Source organism: Salmo salar, chromosome 01 (genome assembly GCF_965601325.2).
Source record: "Salmo salar chromosome 01, fSalSal1, whole genome shotgun sequence".
In the NCBI taxonomy this organism is placed as follows: domain Eukaryota; kingdom Metazoa; phylum Chordata; class Actinopteri; order Salmoniformes; family Salmonidae; genus Salmo; species Salmo salar.
Genome location: NC_138291.1, coordinates 58,323,889 through 58,346,343, shown reverse-complemented (window position 1 = coordinate 58,346,343; position 22,455 = coordinate 58,323,889). Strand labels below are relative to the sequence as shown.

The following is a 22,455-nucleotide window of genomic DNA, read 5'->3' as shown; positions in this document are numbered from 1 at the left end:
AGTAGTTCTTCAAAGTAAATATGGCATACTGTTATGACTGCTGAATACCAACTATTAATCACTTAGATCACGTATTTTCAGGTAGAGATGCATCTGCTCTCTATCTCCCTCGAACATGTGTTCTCTTCTCTCCGTGTCTGCCCCACACAGACCGGACAGGTAGGCGCACAATGGTTTATGGTGATTATAGTTAATTACCGTAATTTCCGGACTATTAAGCACACCTGAATATAAGCCGCACCCACTGAATTTAAAAAAATTAAAATATTTTGAACATAAATAAGCCGCACATGTCTATAAGCCGCAGGTGCCTACCGTACATTGAAACAAATGAACTTTACACAGGCTTTAACGAAACACGGCTTGTAACAAAAATAAATAGGCTTTAACGAAACACGGCTTGTAACAAAAATAAATAGGCTTTAACGAAACACGAAACGTAACAAAAAATAAAAAATTAGCAGTAAACAGTAGCCTACCAAGAAAGTCATTGGTCACCATCTTCCTCCTCCTGTGCACTGAAACCACTGAAGTCCTCTCCTTCGGTGTCGGAGCTGAATAGCCTCAGAATTGCTTCATCCAATATTGGATCGTTTTCATTGTCGCTCTCGTCACTTTCATCCGGAGGCAAATCCCCCGCTGAGCCCTCTTTAACCTCTATGGGCTAGGCGGGACGAATTCGTCCCACCTACGTAACAGCCACTTGCAGCCTGTGGCGCGATTTTCAAAACCTTAAAAATCCTATTACTTCAATTTCTCAAACATATGACTATTTTACAGCTATTTAAAGACAAGACTCTCGTTAATCTAACCACACTGTCCGATTTCAAAAAGGCTTTACAACGAAAGCAAAACATTAGATTATGTCAGCAGAGTACCAAGCCAGAAATAATCAGACACCCATTTTTCAAGCTAGCATATAATGTCACAAAAACCCAGAAGACAGCTAAATGCAGCACTCACCTTTGATGATCTTCATCAGATGACAACCCTAGGACATTATGTTATACAATACATGCATGTTTTGTTCAATCAAGTTCATATTTATATCAAAAACCAGCTTTTTACATTAGCATGTGACGTTCAGAACTAGCATACCCCCCCCCCCGCAAACTTCCGGGGAATTCGCTAACATTTTACTAAATTACTCACGATAAACGTTCACAAAAAGCATAATTATTTTAAGAATTATAGATACAGAACTCCTCTATGCACTCGATATGTCCGATTTTAAAATAGCTTTTTGGTGAAAGCACATTTTGCAATATTCTAAGTACATAGCCCAGGCATCACGGGCTAGCTATTTAGACACCCGGCAAGTTTAGCACTCACCAATATCAGCTTTACTATTATAAAAGTTTGATTACCTTTTGTTGTCTTCGTCAGAATGCACTCCCAGGACTGCTACTTCAATAACAAATGTTGGTTTGGTCCAAAATAATCCATCGTTATATCCGAATAGCGGCGTTTTGTTCGTGCGTCCCAGACACTATCTGAAATGGTAAATCAGGGTCGCGCGCATGGCGCAATTCGTGACAAAAAAAATCTAAATATTCCTTTACCGTACTTCGAAGCATGTCAACCGCTGTTTAAAATCCATTTTTATGCCATTTTTCTCGTAGAAAAGCGATAATATTCCTACCGGGAATGTCCATTTAGCTAAACTGAGGAAAGTAAACAAAGCTTTCGGTCGACGCGGGCACGCGCCTGAGTCTCACAGTACTGTAACCAGCCACTACCCAAACGCGCTACTTTGTTTCAGCCAGAGCCTGCAAAGCCACGATTCAGCTTTTTGCCGCCTTCTGAGACCCTATGGCAGCCGTAGGAAGTGTCACGGGACAGCTAAGATCCTCACTCTTCAATAAACAGAGACAAGAAGAACGACACCTTGTCAGACAGGCCACTTCCTGCCTGAAACCTTGTCAGGTTTTTGCCTGCCAAATGAGTTCTGTTATACTCACAGACACCATTCAAACAGTTTTAGAAACTTTAGGGTGTTTTCTATCCATGTGTAATAAGTATATGCATATTCTAGTTACTGGGTAGGAGTGGTAACCAGATTAAATCGGGTACGTTTTTTATCCAGCCGTGTCAATACTGCCCCCTATCCTAAACAGGTTAACATGCAGCAGTCCAGCCTTTCGAAACCCGTTGATGATAGTAGATTTTTTGACAATGCTCCACGCTGTCAGGACCCACTGGCAGACTTGACCATAAGTTGCTCTTTGCATGCGGCCCGTTTTAGTGAAGGATTTCTCCCCACTTGTCATCCAAGCCTCCCGCTGAACACGGAGCGCCACCTTAAATGCACGATTTACACTGATGTCGAGTGGCTGCAAATACTTTGTTGTACCCCCAGGAATCAGGGTGACAAAATGACTACCATAATCAGAATGATGGGAAGTTTGAGAGCGCTCGATTTAATCTAAACAGTAAACAAAAAAGATGTTTGACCTTAACCCGTTCGGCAATTTCATTGGTCTAATGAAAGCTTCATGCCGCCAAAAAACTGAGCACATCACAGAATGTTTTTTTTGTTTTTTTTAAATTGAAAGCGGGAAAAATCCATATATTAGCCGCGTCATTGTTTAAGCCGCGACGTTCAAAGCCTGGGAAAAAAGTTGCGGCTTATAGTCCGGAAATTACGGTACCACATTTTCTGCGCTATACTATGTAGCATATTGGCCTGTTGGAAACTACAACTCCCTACTACATCGCGCAGTTCGAGCTTGATCCAATTCGTCTTTAGAGAAACTGCGCATTGAGCTGACCAGAAAAAAACTGAACAAAATGGAATTCAAATAATTGAACCGATGTTGGTCAATTAGCTGTTTAAAAACCGAAAGATTGCTGAAATTTCGGTTAATCGCTTAGCACTACTGAGTACACAAGCTGTGTGCCTTCATCTCGCCCCTAAAACCACCCAATTATTGCCTCGGCACCAACAGCTGCTCTAATTGGTCGCTATATTGGGTAGCTGAGGCCAAATGGCGGTACAATCAATTAATTAAACTTTGTTAGTTGAGCACACTTTTCACAAAGTAATTTGTTACAAAGTTCAACAAAGCCAAGGCTTTAACCTCCCAAGAGCAAGCCTAGGGCCTTAGAAAAACTCTCCCAGAAGAAAGGAAGAAACCTGGCAAGGAACCAAATATAGGGGAGAGTCCATCTTCCTCGATTCAGCTGTTCAGGTAATGTCAGTTAAGGTCAGTCAATTGTCCTCTTAAAAGCAGTCAATAGAAGGCTGCAAATGGAAGGATGTTGGACAAAGCAGGGTGACCACTGGTAACTGGATGCTAGACATGGAGTTAAGAGGCATCTAACGAGACACATTCGCACAAAATGACAGCAGGGGTTTCACCGATAAGGAGGAGCAACATCCCATCAGTTATAAACAGAGTGCTGCCAGGGCAGCGGCATAAGAAACACATCACCGTTAGGGTTCTCCTAAACCAACCCACTGTTCAGGGTGGCCGTAAAGATGGCTCTTAAAATAATAATAATATTTCTATGGCTCATAACATCATAAAGCTCTATGGTAGTGCTCTTCCCATAGCTGTGCCCTTAGGCTGCAAGCCTAATTTAGACTTTAAACATTGAATCTCATTCCCTAATGTTGACTGGCGTGTTCAATTGTAAATGAGCCCTTTCTAAAACACTGTGGGTGACCTTGGAGAGGAATGGCTATGGCTGTGTTTAGACAGTCAACAGAATTCTGATATTTTTGTCACTAATTGGTCAATCGCAACAGATCTTTTCACATTAGCTCTTTTCCAGAGCTGATCTGATTGGTCAAAAGACCAATTAGTGAAAACAAGATCAGAATTGGGCAGCTTGTGTAAAAGCAGCCTGTGTTCCATTTTCTCCTAGTCTGTAATCATCATGATTTTCAATGAAGTAAAATATCACACACTGCTGTGAGCCCCTTTTTAGAAGCAGCCCTCTTTACTGTCTCTGGTCCTGAAAATAAATATTAACCCCTGTCGGTTAGCCATGGCACTGTGAAGATTTTATTAAAACATGGAATACTTTATGATGAGTAATGGCCTTGCTGTGTCTCCTAGCCTGTGGGGTAGATACGGATGATGGTGGTCTGAGGTAGTGCCATTGGAGAGTGTGCGACTGTGTTCGAACTGAAGTGTGTGTGTGCGCGCGCGCGTACGCGTACGTGTTTGCACTTTGCAGACTTGTGTGTGTCTGTATGCGCGTGTGAGGCTGTATTCAACAGCACCACCGGCTGATTGTCACGCATGGCTGGCGGCCATAGCACAGGCCTTCATGTGTTATTCTCTGCCACATCCCCTGCAGGGCTTGCTTATCCACAGCAAAAGGCCCTGAACGGCACAAAAGAAAGAGCACTTTTACACTGAATAAATATTGTATTGGATCAGGTCAAGGCAGATACAGACTGAGAGAACAGAAGAGGCAGTGGAAAATATTTAACTGGAAAGCTGTAGTTGCCAGTAAACCATTTAAAATGTGTTTTAAGCTGGATTTATTTAGAAAAATAAATATATATACTTTTCTATATAGCCTTCAAGAGATCTTACAGCAATATGAAACACTCGCTGTGTTAAACTAGAGTATTCTCCATTTAAACACACGCTACCTGACACCTATATATACATTTTTGCAGCCTTTTAAGCATTCTAGAATAGTTGAAACACACACACACACACACACACACACACACACACACACACACACACACACCCACACTGACCAAAAAGTTATTTTGTTGGCATTTACGTATGTCCTCATTACCAGTAAAACATAATCAAAAGCGTTTTCTTTCACTTGCTGTGCTGTTTCATTGTTCATTTTTTCAGTCGTTTCATTCTCAACCAGGATTTCATCCCACATGTCAAACAGTGAAGTTTCACCTCTGTTTATTTGTCACGTGCGCTGAATACAACCGGTGTAGACCTTACAGTGAAATGCTTACTTACAAGCCCTTAACCAACAGTGCAGTTTAAGTAAAAAAAAATAAAAATGATTAGGTAAACAATAGATAAGTAAAGAAAAAAAACACAGTAAAAAATAACAGTAGCGAGGCTATATACAGGTGGTACCGGTAGAGAGTCAATGTGCGGGTGCACCGGTTAGTCGGGCTATTTGAGGTAATATGTACATGTAGGATAACTTAAAGTGACTATGCATAGAGGATAAACAGAGAGTAGCAACAGCTTGTTGTTGGGGTGGGAGTGGCAGGAAACAATGCATAGTCCGGGTAGCCATTTGATTAGCTGTCGTGGGTCCTCTAACTCGGTGCGCACTGTCCGTTTCCATCTCCCATCCAGCTGTGTCTAACATTTCACCTGAACTCTGTATCTAGTCTGCATCGAAGTAGCGATCCAGGTACCTCGCATCGAGCATGGTGGCGACACAGTAAAGACACTGTTGCCGAGAATTGAATGTTCATTGCTCTACCATAAGCAGCCTACAATGTCGTTTTAGAGAATTTGGCAGTACGTCCGACCAGCCTCACAAACGCAGACCACGTGTAACCACGCCAGAAAAGGACTTCCACCTCCGGCTTCTTGACCTGCCGGATCGTCTGATACCAGCCACCCGGACACCTGATGCAACTGAGGAGTATTTCTGTCTTATCTTAAAGCCCCTTTGTTGGGAAAAACTAATAGTGATTGGCTGAGTCTTTCTCCCCAGTGGGTGGACCTGGCTCCCAAGTAGGTCGGCCTATGCCTTCCCAGGCGAACCCATGGCTGCGCCCCTGCCCAGTCATGGGAAATCCATAGATTAGGGCCTGTTGAATTAATTTAAATTGACTGATTTCCTTAAATGACCTGTACACAGTAAAATCGTTGAAATTGTTGCGTGTTGTATTTTATTGTTCAGTATATAATTGTATATTTTTGTTCAGTATATAATTGCCACCAAATCAACAATAATTGAAGATCAGAAAAGTGGAGCACTGAATGTTGTGGGAAGTGTCCTGCTATCAACCATGTGTGAATTTCCACTCGTGTCACTGCTCAGTATTTGATTGAACATTTTTGTGAGGGGGCCTCAGAACAGTTTTGAATGTGTGAAAAGTTATTCGATTTTCAGTGACACATTTTTGAAACCTGTTTATTGTGAGCAATGTCACTCAAATCCCAGTGGACGTCATTCCAGAATGTTTGTAGGGTTGTCTCAGGTGAGTGAGTCCCCTGGTGCTTCACGATTCTAGAGGAGGGAACCCAGCATAGCAGCACATGCACGGAATCCTTTCTATCACATGTGAAATGAAGTCGCTAACTATTGGCTACTTTTCTCTAACCCTTTGATCTAAATTCAGCCTGCTCCTTTGTGTTTCAGAATGCCTGTGACTTAGGAACCTGTGGATGAGGACATCGCTGGAATAACTCAGAATTTGGGTATGGCGCATATTTTCCTAGAATCCTTATCTAGATTTACAGTATGTTTAGGTGTGTGGGTATAACTAAATAAAATCACAGTGCAGTAATCACAACCATATTATGTACCTTGTTATTGCCTAACTAGACGATAGGCTATAAAGGCCTGGGGAAAGTTGTGTAATTTAAATAAAATCGGAGCGTGAGAGGCGAACTTTGGGTTACTTTGGTAAATTTGCGAGGAATGCAAATCAAGACATTGCGAGAGAGAGATTACCACGATTTTTTTTTACCTTTTTATTTAACTAGGCATGTCAGTTAAGAAAAAATTCTTATTTACAATGACGGCCTACCGGGGAACAGTGGGTTAACTGCCTTGCTCAGGGGCAGATTTCTACCTTGTCAGCTCGGGGATTCGATCTAGCAACCTTACTGGCCCAATGCTCTAACCACTAGGCTACCTGCCGCCCCGAAATATACAGTGCATTCGGAAAGTATTCAGACCCCTTGACTTTTTCCACATTTTTTGTTATTCTAAAATGTATTTAAATATTTTTTTCCCTCGTCAATCTACAATCTACACCAATAATTACAAAGCAAAAACAGGTTTTTAGATTTTTTTGCAAATTTATAAATAAAAAAATATCACATTTACATACGTATTCAGACCCTTTACTCAGTACTTTGTTGAAGCACCTTTGGCAGTGATTACAGCCTTCAGTCTTCTTGGGTATGACGCTACAAGCTTGGCACACCTGTATTTGGAGAGTTTCTCCCATTCCTCTCTGCAGATCCTCTCAAGCTCTGTCAGGTTGGATGGGGAGTGTTGCTGCACAGCTATTTTCAGGTCTCTCCAGAGATGTTCGATTCGGTTCAAGTCCGGGCTCTGGCTGGGCCACTCAAGGACATTCTGAGACTTGTCCCGAAGCCACTCCTGCGTTGTCTTGGCTGTGTGCTTAGGATCGTTGTCCTGTATGAAGGTGAACCTTTGCTCCAGTCTCAACCTGCTCCAGAGGGCTCAGGACCTTTCATCAAGAATCTCTTTGTACTTTGCTTCGTTCATCATTCTGACTAGTCTCCCAGTCCCTGCTGCAGAAAAACATCCCCACAGCATGATGCTACCACCACATTTCACCATAGGGGTGGTGCCAGGTTTCCTCCAGACGTGACACTTGCCATTCAGGCCAAAGAGTTCAATCTTGGTTTCATCAGACCAAAGAGTCTTGTTTCTCATGGTCAGAGTCTTTAGGTGCCTTTTGAAAAACTCCAAGCGAGATGTCATGTGCCTTTTTACTGAGGTGTGGCTTCCGTATGGCCACTCCACCATAAAGGCCTGATTGGTGAAGTGCTGCATAGATGGTTGTCCTTCTAGAAGGTTTTCCCATCTCCACAGAGGAACTCTGGAGCTCTGTCAGTGACCATCCATGACCAAGGCCCTTCTCCCCCGATTGGTCAGTTTGGTCGGGCGGCCAGCTCTCTGAAGAATCTTTGTTGTTCCAAACTTCTTCCATTTAAGAATGATGGAGGCCTCTGTGTTCTTGGGGACTCGACACAATCCTGTTCCGGAGCTGTGGGACATTATCTAGACAGGTATCCAATCATGTCCAATCAATTGAATTTCCAGAGCTGGACTTCAAGTTTTTTGAACAGCTCAAGGATGATCAATGGAAACAGGATGCACCTGAGCTCAATTTCGAGTCTCATAGCAAAGGGTCTGAATACTTATATAAATAAGGTATTTCTGTTTTTTATTTTTAATATCAATCATATATTTATGAAGCCCTTTTTACATCAGCCGATGTCACAAAGTACTATACAGAAACCCAGCCTAAAACCCCAAACAGCAAGCAATGCAGATGTAGAAGCACAGTGGCTAGAAAAAACTCCCTAGAAAGGCTAGAACCAAGGAAGAAACATAGAGGAACCAGGCTCTGAGGGATGGCCAGTCCTTTTCTGGCTGTGCCGGGTGGAGATTATAACAGTACATGGCCAAGATGTTCATAGATGACCAGCAGGGTCAAATAATAATCATCATCATCATCAGTGGTTGTAGAGGGTGCAACAGATCAGCACCTCAGGAGTAAATGTCATTTGGCTTTTTATAGCCGAGCATTCAGAGTTAGAGACAGCAGTTGCGGTGGAGTGAACGAGTCGAAAACAGCAGGTCCGGGACAAGATGGCACGTACAGTGAACAGGTCAGGGTTCCATAGCCGCAGGCAGAACAGTTGAAACTGGAGCAGCAGCACGGCCAGGTGGACTAGGGACAGCAAGGAGTCATCAGGCCAGGTAGTCCTGAGGCATAGTCACAGGGCTCAGGTCCTCTGGGAAGAGGGGAGAGAATTAGAGGGTGCATACTTAAATTCACACAGGACACAGGATAAGACTCTGATGGAAAATAACTTCTGGACATCAGTACTGCGATGACTCACCGCGGACTGGCAGAAATCCGGAAGCTTATAAGAAATCCCACTATGCCCTCTGATGAACCATCAAACAGGCAAAGCATCAATACAGGACTAAGATCAAATCGTACTACACCGGCTCTGACGCTCGTCAGATGTGGCAGGGCTTGCAAACCATTACACTACAAAGGGAAGCACAGCCAAGAGCTGCCCAGTGACATGAGCTTACCGGAGGAGCTAAACTACTTCTATGCTCGCTTCTAGGCAAATAACACTGAAACATGCATGAGAGCATCAACTGTTCCGGAAGACTGTGTGATTACACTCTCCACAGCCAATGTGAGTAAGACCTTTAAACAGGCCAATATTCACAAGGCTGCAGGGCCAGACGGATTACCAGGTCGTGTACTACGAGCATGAGCTGACCAACAGTCAAGTGCCTTCACTGACATTTTCAACCTCTCCCTGTCCGAGTCTGTAATACCAACATGTTTCAAGCAGACCACCATAGTCCCTGTCCCCAAGAACACGAAGGTATCCTGCCTAAATTACTACCGACCCGTAGCACTCACGTATGTAGCCATGAAGTGCTTTGAAAGGCTGGTCGTTGCTCACATCAACACCATTATCCCAGAAACCCTAGACCCACTCCAATTTGCATGCCGCCCCAACAGATCCACAGATGTCATCTCTATTGCACTCCACACTGCCCTATCCCACCTGGACAAAAGGAACACCTATGTGAGAATGCTATTCATTGACTAGTGCTCAGCATTCAACACTATAGTGCCCTCAAAGCTAATCAATAAGCGAAGGACCCTGGGACTAAACACCTCCCTCTGCAACTGGATCCTGGATTTCCTGACGGGCCACCCCAGGTGGTAAGGGTAGGTAACAACACAACCGACACACTGATCCTCAACACAGGGGTGCCTCAGGGGTGCGTGCTCAGTCCCCTCTTGTACTCCCTGTTCACTCATGACTGCACAGCCAGGCACGACTCCAACACCAAGTTTGCCGATGACACAACAGTGGTAGGCCTGATCAACGACGAGACTGCTTATAGGGAGGAGGTCAGAGACCTGGCCATGTGGTGCCAGGACAACAACCTCTCCCTCAACATGATCAAGACAAAGGAGATGATTGTGGACTACAGGAAAAAGAGGACTGAGTACGCCCCCATTCTCATTGATGGTGCTGCAGTGGAGCAGGTCGAGAGCTTCAAGTTCCTTGGTGTCCACATCACCTACAAACTAACATGGTCCAAGCACACCAAGACAGTCGTGAAGAGGGCACGACAAAGCCTATTCCCCCTCAGGAGACTGAAAAAATTTGGCATTGGTCTTCAGATCCTTAAAAGGTTCTACAGCTGCACCATCGAGCATCCTGACTGGTTTGTTCACTGCCTGGTATGGCAACTGCTCAGCCTCCAACCGCATGGCACTACAGAGGGTAATGCAAACCAAGCTTCCTGCCATCCAGGACCTCTATACCAGGCGGCGTCAGAGGAAGGCCCAAAATATTGTCAAATACTCCAGCCACCCTAGTCATAGACTGTTCTCTCGGCAAGTGGTACTGGAGCGCCAAGTCTCTGTCCAAGAGGCTTCTAAACAGCTTCTACCCCCAAGCCATAAGACTCCTGAACATCTAATCAAATGGCTACCCAGACTATTTGCATTGCCCCCCCTCCCCCTCATTTACACTGCTGCTACTCTGTTATTATCATCTATGCATAGTCACTTTAATAACTCTACCTACATGTACATATTACCTCAACTAACTGGTGGCCCCGCACATTGACTCTGTACCGGTACCCCCCCTGTATATAGTCTCGCTATTGTTATTTTATTGCAGCTCTTTAATTACTTGTTACTTTTATTTCTTATTCTTAACCGTATTTTTTTTTTTACTTCATTGTTGTTTAGGGGCTCGTAGGTAAGCATTTCACTGCATGTGACTAATAACATTTGATTTGAAGACAGGAGAAATACTCCAGATATAAGACTGACCCTCGCCCCCCGATACACAAACTATTGCAGCATAAATACTGGAAGCTGAGACCGGAGGGGTCGGGAGACACCGTGGCCCCATCCGATGATACCCCCTGACAGGGCCGACCAGGCAGGATACAAATCCACCCACTTTGCCAAAACACAGCCCCCACACCACTAGAGGGATATATTCAAACCACCAACTTACTACCTTCAGACAAGGCTATATCCCACGAAGATCTCCCCCACGGCATGAACCCGAGGGGGGCGCCAACACGGACAGGAAGATCCTTTCAGGGACTCAACCCACTCAAGTGACGCACCCCTCCTAATATGCAAACATTTCTATAAACCTGTTTTCACTTTGTCATTTTGGGGTATTGTGTGTAGTTTGCTGAGGAATTGTTATTTATTTAATCCATTTTGGAATAAGGCTGTAAAGTAACAATGTGGAACAAGTCAAGGGGTCTGAATACTTTACAAAGGCACTGCATGTGCATGGTTCTTTCTGCCTGCACCCTCCCCTCTCTCCCTTGCGATGGCTCACCTGCTCTTTCTCTTTGCTTATGATGCGAGTGTGTATTGAGTCTTCATTCTGTGCTTGTAGAATATCGTATTCATTGATGATAGGCCCTGCTGTACTGAAGTTGAAATTGTGAGATGCAGCGTTTGTTTGCCGATAGGCCTAGTACATGGTTCTGGCGCTGTCTGTCTGGTAGCCGACCTGCCTATACTGTGCCCCTCCCCTCTCTCTCCATCCCTAGCTAGCTTGCTATGAATGATGCAGTTGTTTGTTCTTGGAAGTACGGCAACTAATCAGTCTCCTCTGTACCCAAAATACTGAAACTTAGGAGTCAATTCCTTGTGGGCTCGAATCTTGACACTCAGAAATGGGAGTCGACGTGCAAGAAGTTGGAGTCAATTATTTTGGAGTCGACTCTCCACCACTAAGTCATCGTTGTTAACAGTTGGAAAAATGGCAGAGAAAGTCAAGCGACAGCAGTGAAGTCCTGTATGGCAATTCTTTGAGAAGTTAAATGAGGAAATGTAAACTTTGCAGTAGTGATGCACCGATATGACATTTTTGGCCGATACCGATATCCAATATTTTCCTTACCAAAAAGAACGATACCTATAACTGATATTTAAAATGTTAGAGGCCTTTTAAGCATTCTAGTACAGTTAAATAGTTAACACACACACATGGACGCAGCGGTCTAAGGCACTGCATCTCAGTGCAAGAGGCGTTACTACAGTCCCTGGTTCGAATCCAGGCTGTATGACATCCAGACGCGATTGGGAGTCCCATAGGGCGGCGCACAATTGGCCCAGGATCGTCCGGGTTTGGCCGGGGTAGGCCGTCATTGTAAATAAGAATTTGTTTTTAACTGACTTGTCCAGTTAAATAAAGGTTACACACACACACTCTGACCAAAAAGTTATTTTGTTGGCATTTACGTATGTCCCTGTTACCAGTGAACATAATCAAAACCTATTTCTTTCATTTACTTGCTGTGCTGTTTCATTGTTCAGTCATTTCATTCTCAACCAGGATTTCTATGGAACGCCGTTTGGGTTTTTGCGTGTTAAAAAATATACACTATTTGACGTGTCAAATAACACTATTTGACGTGTCAGGACCTGAATATGACTGCATGTCACATAATTTAACGCGTTCATACATTTTCTACGTAGTTATTGTACATTGATTACACTATCACTCGTATTTCATATGTCACAACGGTTCATTGATAAGTATGCTAGGATGCTGGTTAAGTTGCCTCGCACACCTACAGTGCTGGTCATAAAAAAAGCTCATGGATTCAAACAATGTTCTTCCCCAAAAACAGCAAAACGACACAATTTGTTGTAGTAGCATAGCTAGGTGTCATCTAAAATAACCCTAATTTATAAGACAGTTCTTATTTATTAATGGTGGTCGGACCCATCTATGTGAAGCTAGCCACAATAAGGATTAGACACAATAGCGGACTTTGCGGTTTGCCTTCAAAATAAAAGTATGGCATAATTCTACTATTTGTATTAATTTGCATCACTGTCAATGATATACTTTTATTTTGAAGGCAAACCGCAAATGCCACACTTGTTCCTAATCCTTATTGTGGCTAGCTTCACAACACATAACCCAGTCCGGTCGAGCATCACTAGTCAGATGAAGCTAGCTGGCTGCTTATAATGTTAGCTTTGGGCACAATGGTTAAGTACCTGGCTAGCTATTTATTTTCATGAACTGAAGTTCATTTTCAATAGGCGAACAAGTGGCAACCTAGCTAATACTTACTCACAAGGATTTCTACATCATTGCTCAGAATAATGAAAATGACTGCAGTTTCTACTGGTCATTGTTTTCAGGCTGGTTGTATTGGTGCTAGCTAGGTACCAAGCTTAAGCAAATTATGCTTGATTATCAACGCGGTATTGTAAACACATTGTTTGTGGCCGGTGTTTGCTTGTTTGCAGACTTTTTTGTACAGCTTTGACAGTGCTACTGTATATGTTTTCACACGCAAAGATCCAAACGGCATTCCATAGTATGTATGTTGTGAAGCTAATAGCAGTGACGCTATTACTGTGTAACTCCAGTAGGGCAACGTCTGAAAAATAGCGCACTTGGTAGTGTGTACCGGTGCTCGACCAGTCGGCAAAAGCCAACATCACCCACGACAGAGAATGGTTGCTTGTCAAGGGCAATGAATTCCATTATCTTGGCTTTAATGGATTTCGCCTTTGAGTTGTCTCGCTGGAATTTTCTTACGCTTTAAAATGACTGCTCGACTTGTTGACTGCTCGATCCACACAGCAGACATTGTGTGCTAGGTTAGGAATGCTGTGTTGCACGTGTAGCGCCAAATCTTTACGTGGCGTCATTACGTCATGTACCTATGTTATATAGGTATCCACGTCAGCTTTGACATCGGTTTTGCACATCGGCGTTAAACTAGACATCCGGCCGATTGTTGGCATTTTTAGCTAATTTCGGCAGAATCCAATATGTTCACCGATATATCGTGCATCCCTACTTGGCAGTAATGGTAGTACAGGTGCAAGGCTTAAACTTTTTGAAAGGGACGCAGTGTGAGACCCAAACCGTTGCTGGCAGCAGGATTGGGAATTGAGACATGGAATTTTCTGACCTTTTCGTATGGTTTTGATGAAAAACTGATGATAAAAAAAAAAAATGGCGGTTTAAACGTTAAGATATTTTCCATTTGTCACATCCCTAATATGTATCTGGTCCTGTGTGTCATTATTTTAAGGTGGAAGAGCTGTGTTTTCCCATAATGATGATGCTGTTTAGTTTTTTTTAAGTCGTTTTCGAAACTGGGATCTTGTGGTGTGAAAATCAACAAAAAAAAAATGTAAATAATTTTTTTTTAACATATTTTACCTTGCTTATTTTATCATGCTTAAATAAAACAATGTTTTATGGTGTGCGAGTGTTGCGCCTTTTCCTTTTCAATGATGTTGGATTGTGCCATTTAGTTAATGTCTTGCAGCATGTCAGCATCATCATGTATCAGCTCAGAATAGCTTGTTAGATTTCATGTCATGTACACAAGTATGTCAGTGACGAGGCTTTGCTATAGTGTGGTATAGTCAATTTGACTCTAAATACCGCTGTACCTGCTAGCAATCTAGTATTGAGATGTCATCCTCCTTTAGCTCAGATTGCTTAATCAGAATCCTTTCATTTGACGTGCTGTAATTTCAGACATACACTCACGGTTCCTCTACCTGACTGGCTCTGTGCTGTAATTGCGTCTGATCATTCATTCCAAGGCTGATTAACTCATGCGCTCATTTACCCAGACCCCCTGTGGCTCATTCAAATACTGTCTTTAGGTAAATGGCATTCCAAAATGTTCATGTTCCAATTGAGGGCTGTCACTTCAGATTCACTGTAAGTGATTTCATCTCCGATGAGCTGAAGTTTGACCTGCTTTTATAAGATATCGTACACTGGGCCTTAGTCAGTTATAATAATGGTGTTTTTCAGGCAAAGCTTTAACTTAGAAAACACATCTGAGTGATTCCGCATGAAAGCAGGACAGAATACTGATTTGGGGGATTTTCACAAAATGTAATAAGTTGAATGGTCATTTGGAGGAAGGATTGTTGACGTTTGAATCTAAAAGCATCATTGAGAAATAATTAATCAAAGTTGGCATATGACATTTTGGCCTTACCCAGGCCTCCTTTAAGACTCCATAATGTTTTATCTCTCTGCAATCTTACTCCATGCCATTGACCTTCTGATTTTGTCTCTATTCTAGCATCGCAACATTATATACATTTGAAAAACAAGACATAGCGATGATTGGCTTTCCTCCATCTTTTTTGTTTTTGCTTGCCTGGAGAAAATTACAGGCAGAACTATGTTTCATGAACGGAAGATAATCAAGCAAACATCTGCTCCTCAGTAGGCAATGGTGGTTGTGTGAAATTTGCATAAAGTAGAGCTCAACTTTTTCTACTGCTCTGCTAGTAGGTTTCTCGCCGCTCACCTTCCCACAATCCCCTGCACATTTCTCAGCGTGCCCTCGCTGAAAACTAATGGGGGCAGTACTGATGCCGTGTCTGGTAAAAACACGCTGTTAGACTGAAGAGGGGGTTGAGACCTTACTATATTCCACAATAACGTTTTCCTAATCATTATTTATTTCAGAATGCTCTCATCAGGGATACAAATGGTTGTCCTTCAATCTACCTTTTTCTATCTGAACCTCTTAAAATGATTTCTATGGCTTACACTGCAATGAGTGCACCAGACTGGCATAAGCAACATATATCATGGATATAGAGAGGACTACAGTATCCTAGTCTGTGCTGGCAGGAAGCATAGGCAGCTCTATGGTGTTTCTCCACTCACTGGCAATTGGATCCACAGGGCTATAGAGTGACTCAGCGGAAGCCAAGTTATCAATCAGAATGGATATAGTGACGCGTCCTTCTCTTGTTCAGCTTAAGCTTTTTAGTCATTTATGGCCACTACTGTGTGTGTGTGTGTGTGGGTCGGTGTGCCTGTGTTCCTAAAAGTGCCTTCCGGTGCATCAGTGTGTGTTTGTGGTCCATGGTTTAGATTTTGGTAGGAAATGAAGCCGCACCCCCTAACGAATGTGGCTTGTTTTCACATTCTAAACTTAGCCCACTATAATCAATTCTGCCAGCCCGTGGACTGGAGTTTAAGAGTTCCTCTATTGGAAACACACTTCTGCTTGTAATCAATCGTAGGCTTGAGGGCATGCTCAGATTTTCCTCTCTTTCTATTGCACATACACACATACTCTGCAGGCAGAATTCTGAGAGCAGATATTTTAAAAGCCCTCCACATCACAACACATAAATTGACATGTGTATGATGTTCATTTGAAGTGGCATCCCAAACCCCTCCCTCCACTCTCCACCACTGACAGTCTGCACCAGGCAGCCACTTTCTTTACTGTCCAATGCTGCTGCTCTCAAAGCCCTATTGATTCAAACCACTTTTTCGTTGCTGCCACTTTAGGAGAGAGCGAGAGCGGCAGAGTAGAGAGCCAGGGAGAGAGAGAATGGTTGTGTGAGAGAGGGAGAGAAAGACTGGGGAACTGGACACAGACCTTTACAGCTGTTTTTTTGCACAGAGCAGGACTCAGGGCTGGTGCTACTTCCACCGCATCTAATGCTTGTCTCCTGGCAGGAATAACAGAGAAGACAGACGGACGCTGAGCGCCAAGGATGACGAGCGCTGCCCCGGCCAGGAAGCCGTACCGCAAGGCTCCGCCTCAGCACCGCGAGACACGCAACAGCCTGCCCTTGTTTCGAGAGGACCTTAGTGGGAGCACGCCGCCTGCCCACACCGCTGGCCCCAACCTGCCTGACCCATGCCAGGTAATTCGCATTCCAAACCATACACCAGGTTTTCAGCGATCAAGGTTCACAGACCCCTACCCAAAATGCCCAGTTAGTCCTGAGGGCCGCAATATATTCTCCCCCTCCTGGTCTCTGCTCTCGGACAGCGAACTGGATGTCTCCAGCCTGTCCAGCCTGGAGCTTACCGTTCTGCCCCCACCCCGCATCTTCAGCCATGGAGGCATCACCGTGGGTGTCACTGCCAACCAGACAGCCAGGGATCTACAGGGGATGAGCCACTTCTTGAGCCGCAGTGAGGGCCTACTCGCCCTATCTGGAGACGAGGACCTCAGTTCAGAGGACTCCCAGCAAGGTGGCCACTCCGCCTCCATAGCCCAGTCCAGTCGTAGCATGGAGCGCTCGCTGGCCTTCAAGGACAATGCAGAGATCCTGGTGCCCAGAGGTGGTCAGCACCACCAGCAGACATCCTTCCAGAGACCGGCCCTCCCTCCTAAGGGGATCCTAAAGCAGCCCAACCAGCTGGGCGCCCACTTCTCAGACCTCAGGAAGTCCAAGTCTGTTGAGATGCTGGGCCAGAGCCGTGGCCGGAAACCCGAGAGAAAGTCTCTGGACAGGGAGACTGAGAGGAAGGATCTGGGCAAGACCTCTTCAATCAGACAGGTTTCCCCATCTTCCACCTCATCCAGCTCAGCGCCCTCAGAGAGAAAGATACAGTTTCTGGAAAATAAGCTGAAATTCTCCAACTTCCTGAATGATGTCACCACTAGGGTCATCTGCCCTGCCAGAATGCAGATGCTGGGTGGAAAAAAGCAAGAGGCCCCAAGACCAGCTAAGGGAAACCAGCACCGGGCACAGAATGCCCCCCAGACTCCTGAAGTGAAGAAGCGAGGAGCCGAGAGGAAGTCTGAGAAGAGCCGGCCGTGGGACGAGTGGTCCTCGGCGTTGAACAGGGACAGGCCTTCCAGGAAGGACAAAGAGGGCCGGCCCAAGACCTGGCGCATCCCCCTTAGGAAGGACAGCCCCGACCAGGATGCAAAGAAGCGTAGGGCAGACCCTCTCAGGGCAGACCCCCATCGAGAGGGAGCAAGGCCCAAATCGGAGGGGCCCATCTACAGTCATGTGGGGGGTGGAGGTGACTCCAGCTCCCGACGCAGCAGTGAGACTGATTGGGAGGACAAGAGTCGGCAAGGGGACCATCACCAGCAACAACAGTACCAGCCCTCTCAGCTGGAGACCAGGACACAGCACAAAGACACGAGTAGACCCAGAGCTAAATACGTGCCCCAGCCTCCTCACTCTGAGAGGGAACAAGTGACAACAGTATCACAACACAGCTCTTTTTCAATTTTATCACAGATCAAGGTATGTGAGGAGAATTTCTCCTTCTTTCCCCTGTTCATTGTTTTACGCCTTCCAGAAAAATAATTGGAATCCTTCTCAACCAATTTCTGTGTATTGTGTCGAGATGATTCAACCTGCGAGTTGCTTAGCTACAACTCTCGTTATATTATAAATAGAAATGACATTCGCCATTAACTGAAGGTAAGTCATCTCCCTAGATGGCTTGAAAGAGCATTCGTGGCATTCACTAGCCAGCATTCTAGTTCAATCCAAACTGAAAAGTTCAGTCTTGTGCAGCTGTGTCATGTGAGTCTATCATTTTACTTTTAGATGTCTTTATTTTATTGCACGGTATTCTGCTGTAGCTACAGTTGCACTTTTCTTTAAAAAAAAATCCCAATTATTTTCTAAAATAATTTGAAATTGAAAAGTGTTTGTTCTCATCTTGTTATTCAATTGTCAACATTGCAGAACCAATTTTATTATTAAGACAAATGGACACATTTTTGGCAACCTGGAGCTAGTACTTGGTTGCACTGCTTTTGGCCAAGATAACTGCCAACAAATGCTTCTTGGAGTCACCAATGAGCTTTCTGGACCTTTCTACTGACAATTATGCCTACTTTTCAGCAGCAAAACTGCTCTAATTCTTCAATGTTGGAGGGGTACCCTCCACAAACTGCTGTTTTCAGCTCTTGCCATAGGTTACGGACTCTCCTCTGGCCACTCCAGAACAGTCCAAAGTTTTTTATTGAACTAGTCCAGTGTGCTTTTGATGTTTCTTTGGAATTGTCCTGCTGGAAGACCCACAACCTTCAACAGAGACAGCTTTTGGACACTAGGTTGAACATTACACTCAAACACCTTCATAATCGGCTGATTTCATGTTGTCTTGCACACATTCAAGGCCCCCAGTACCAGAGGCAGCAAAGCAACCCCACAGCATTGTCGAACCTCCCTCGTGGAAGGAGACACAAGAAAGCCCGATTGCTGCATGAAACCCACCTAAACCAGCCTAAATCCTGGGGGAAATGTTCTATGGACCAATTCAACTAAATTCAAGTTCTTTGGCTATAGAGATCAGCGCAGTGTTTACTGACGACTAAATTAAGCTTTCAATTTAAGAAAACATCCTCCCTACAATCAAACGGCAGCATAGCCTAGTGGGGCGGCAGCATAGCCTAGTGGGGCGGCAGCATAGCCTAGTGGGGCGGCAGCATAGCCTAGTGGGGCGGCAGCATAGCCTAGTGGTTAGAGCGTTGGACTAGTAACCGAAATGTTGCAAGATCGAATCCCCGAGCTGACAAGGTACAAATCTGTCGTTCTGCCCCTGAACAAGGCAGTTAAGACACTTCCTAGGCCGTCATTTTAAATAGGAATTTGTTCTTAACTGACTTGCCTAGTTAAATAAAGGTTAAAAAAAATAGAAAAAACATGGGGGAGGTTCGATAATGCTGTGGCGTTGCTTTGCTGCCTCTGGGTGCCTTTAACGTGTGCAAGACATGAAATCAGCAGATCATGTGTGTTGGGGTCCTGTGTTCAACTCAGTGTCCAAAAACTGAGTCTCCATTGATGGTTTTGGGTCTTGCACCAAGCCAACGACCCCAAACACACATCAAAAAGCACCCAGGAATGTTTCAAAAAGAGATGCTGGACTGTTCTGGAGTGGCCAGCAAAGAGTCCAGATCTGAATCACATCCATAACCTGTGGCAAGAGCTGAAAACAGCAGTTGGTGGAGGGTACCCCTCAAACATAGAAGAATTAGAGCAATTTGCTGCTGAAAATCTGCAAAATTGCCAGTAGAAAGGTGCAGCAAGCTCAAAGATGGCTAGAAGAAGAGTTGGTCTGCTGTTATCTTGGCCAAAGGCTGTGCAACCAAATACTAGCTATGGTGTGCCAACATTTTGTCCATGCAGTTTGTCTTTATTTTCTAAATTAAAATTGTAAACTTAAGTTTTCAAAAATATAATTGGTTCTGCAATGATGAAAATCGAATAACAAGGTGTGGGGACCAAATGTTCTTTTTTAAATTATGCCTGTAACGATTATTCTTAATTATTAAAGTGCAATTATCCTACAGAGATGAGACTACCATATTCTTAAATCTAATGCTGATAACTAGCCTCTTAAGTGCTGTAGATGTGCAGATGGCCCCTCTGTGTAAACTGATGGCTTTTTTAGTTGGCAGAATGACAGGGGCTGTCAAATTGATTTCATAGCTCCATGAGGCGTGTACGTATTGAACTATGCAGCTAAGAGAGACACAATTTAAAATTCTGCCCTGGCTTCTCATCTCTGTAACCCTTTGGCTTCAACAGAAATGTGGCTAACACTGAAAACTACCAAGGAATCTGTGCAGTGCAAAATTCTTTATTATAAACATAGAACCTGTGTACAATTTATGCTTCAAGTTCTACCTTGAAAGCCAGTGATTGTTGACATTGTGGATTGTTGTCAGAGTGTATCTCAGCTTTTTCCAAGGTCTGCTCACTGCCCGTCTCGCTCAATGCCTCAAGGTTGTAGATAGCCTTTTTAAAAGTAATTACCAATGTTTCCCCCATATGGCAGAGTTTGCCAGGGCAGCTGAGATTTATTTATTTTTTTTCTTGACAATGCTTTATTCTCAGGAAATGACAGCCAGTCCAGCAAAATCTCTGTTTTGTTGCAAACATATCCACAATGGCCAAATTTAATGGGATGTTTCTGTTGTTGCAGGACTCCTTATCAGATGCAGACAGGATCAAGTAAGTGGTTATTTTATCTCCTCATGCTTACCTTGATAAATATATGTTGTATTTTCTGTGAAATGCTTCAGCCACAGGATTGAAAATACCCAAATTTGACTTAGTTTAAACAAACAGAAAAAAGTGAACTTATGCATGTCTTGTTATGGATCTTTGGCGACGGGTTTCTGTGTCTATTTGCATGCCTCACTTTGAGCCCAGTGTTGACACCTCTACAGTGTACTGTATAACTCAGTCTTTACTGTGGGAAGCTGTAGCCCTGGGTGGCATGACCTGATTGGCAGTGGGTAGATAGGCTGCTTATAGTGGACAGCCAGGTTGGCACCGAGCCATGGCCACAGCCAGCCTTTCACTGGAACCCCCCAGCTGCTCCGGTCTAGATGCTTCCTGGGGAGAGGGAGCTGGGCAGGCCACACTGTGTTTTTACATGTAGTCCTCTTCAAAACAACTGATCCCAGTCCTCTTTAAAGTGATCTCTGGGTTGGGCCTCTCGAGTGGCGCAGCGGTCTAAAGCACTGTAGGAATGCCGCAGGGCTAGAGGTGTTACTACAGACCCAGGTTCATTCCCGGGCTGTGTCACAACTGGCCGTGGCCGGGAGTCCCATAGGACGCCGCACAATTGGCCCATCATCAACCGGGTTAGGGGAGGGTTTGGCTGGGGGGGGGGGGGCTATACTTGGCTTATCATGCCCTAGCGACTTCTTGTGGCAGGCCAGGCGCCTATAGGCTGACCCCGGTTGCCAGTTGAACGGTGTTTCCTCTGACACATTGGTGCGGACTGGCTGCCGGGTTAAGCTGGCGGGTGTTAAGGGTAATTTTTTGGAGGACGCATGACTCCCCCCTTCGCCTCTCCTAAGCCCGTTGGGGAGTTGCAGCGATGAGACACGATCGAAATTGGGGAGATAAAGGGGGGTAAAAAATTAGCTAAATAACTAAATTCTTTGTATTCATACTGCCCTTGCCTTTAACTGAGGACTCAACTCTTTTGCCAGTTCACTTCACCTATTTTGTGGTCCGAGTCCTCTTTGCATTCACATTGCTATGTTTAGAGAGGAACCAAGATCTTTTTCCAACATTCACTCAATGCACTGTGGGTTTTTACGAAGTGCAGGACAAGCCATTCCATCAGAATGTTTTATGGGACAGATATGGGACATATAAATATAGCTACTTACAGTGCATTTGAAAAGTGTTCAGACCCCTTGACTTTTTATTTTATGTTACAGCCTTATTCTAAAATTGATTAAATACGCTGTTTTCCTCATAAATCTAAACACAATACCCCATAATAGGTCTTTAGAAATGTTTGCAAATGTATTAAAAATAAAAACAGATAGCTTATTTACTTAAGTATTCAGACCCTTTGGCATACCAAAGACTCGAAATTGAGCTCCGGTGTATCCTGTTTCCATTGATCATCCTTGATGTTTCTACAACTTGGAGTCCACCTGTGGTAAATTCAATTGATTGGACATGATTTGGAAAGGCACACATCTGCCTATATAAGGTCCCGCAGTTGACGGTGCATATCAGAGCAAAAACCAAGCCATAAGGTCGAAGGATTGTCCATAGAGCTCAGAGACAGGATTGTGTCGAAAGCACATATCTGGGGAAAGGTTCCAAAAGATTTCTGCAGCATTGAAGGTCCCCAAGAACACAGTGGCCTCCATCATTCTCAAATAGAAGAAGTTTGGAACCAACAAGACTCTTCTTAGCGCTGGCCGCCTGACCAAACTGAGCAATTGGGA

The 22,455-nt window shown here is 44.2% G+C and overlaps 1 protein-coding gene across 1 annotated transcript in view; it reads left to right on the top strand.

The window, feature by feature from the left end:
- The window catches only part of LOC106605561 (tight junction-associated protein 1), a 155,461-nt gene that overhangs the window by 74,924 nt on the left and 58,082 nt on the right, over positions 1 to 22,455 (top strand). The window contains exons 3-5 of the mRNA XM_045720112.2: positions 6,319 to 6,377; positions 16,449 to 16,639; positions 20,679 to 20,707. Coding sequence (XP_045576068.1) covers positions 16,487 to 16,639; positions 20,679 to 20,707 — 182 coding nt within the window. The 5' untranslated portion in view covers positions 6,319 to 6,377; positions 16,449 to 16,486. The remainder of the gene's footprint in view (positions 1 to 6,318; positions 6,378 to 16,448; positions 16,640 to 20,678; positions 20,708 to 22,455) is intronic.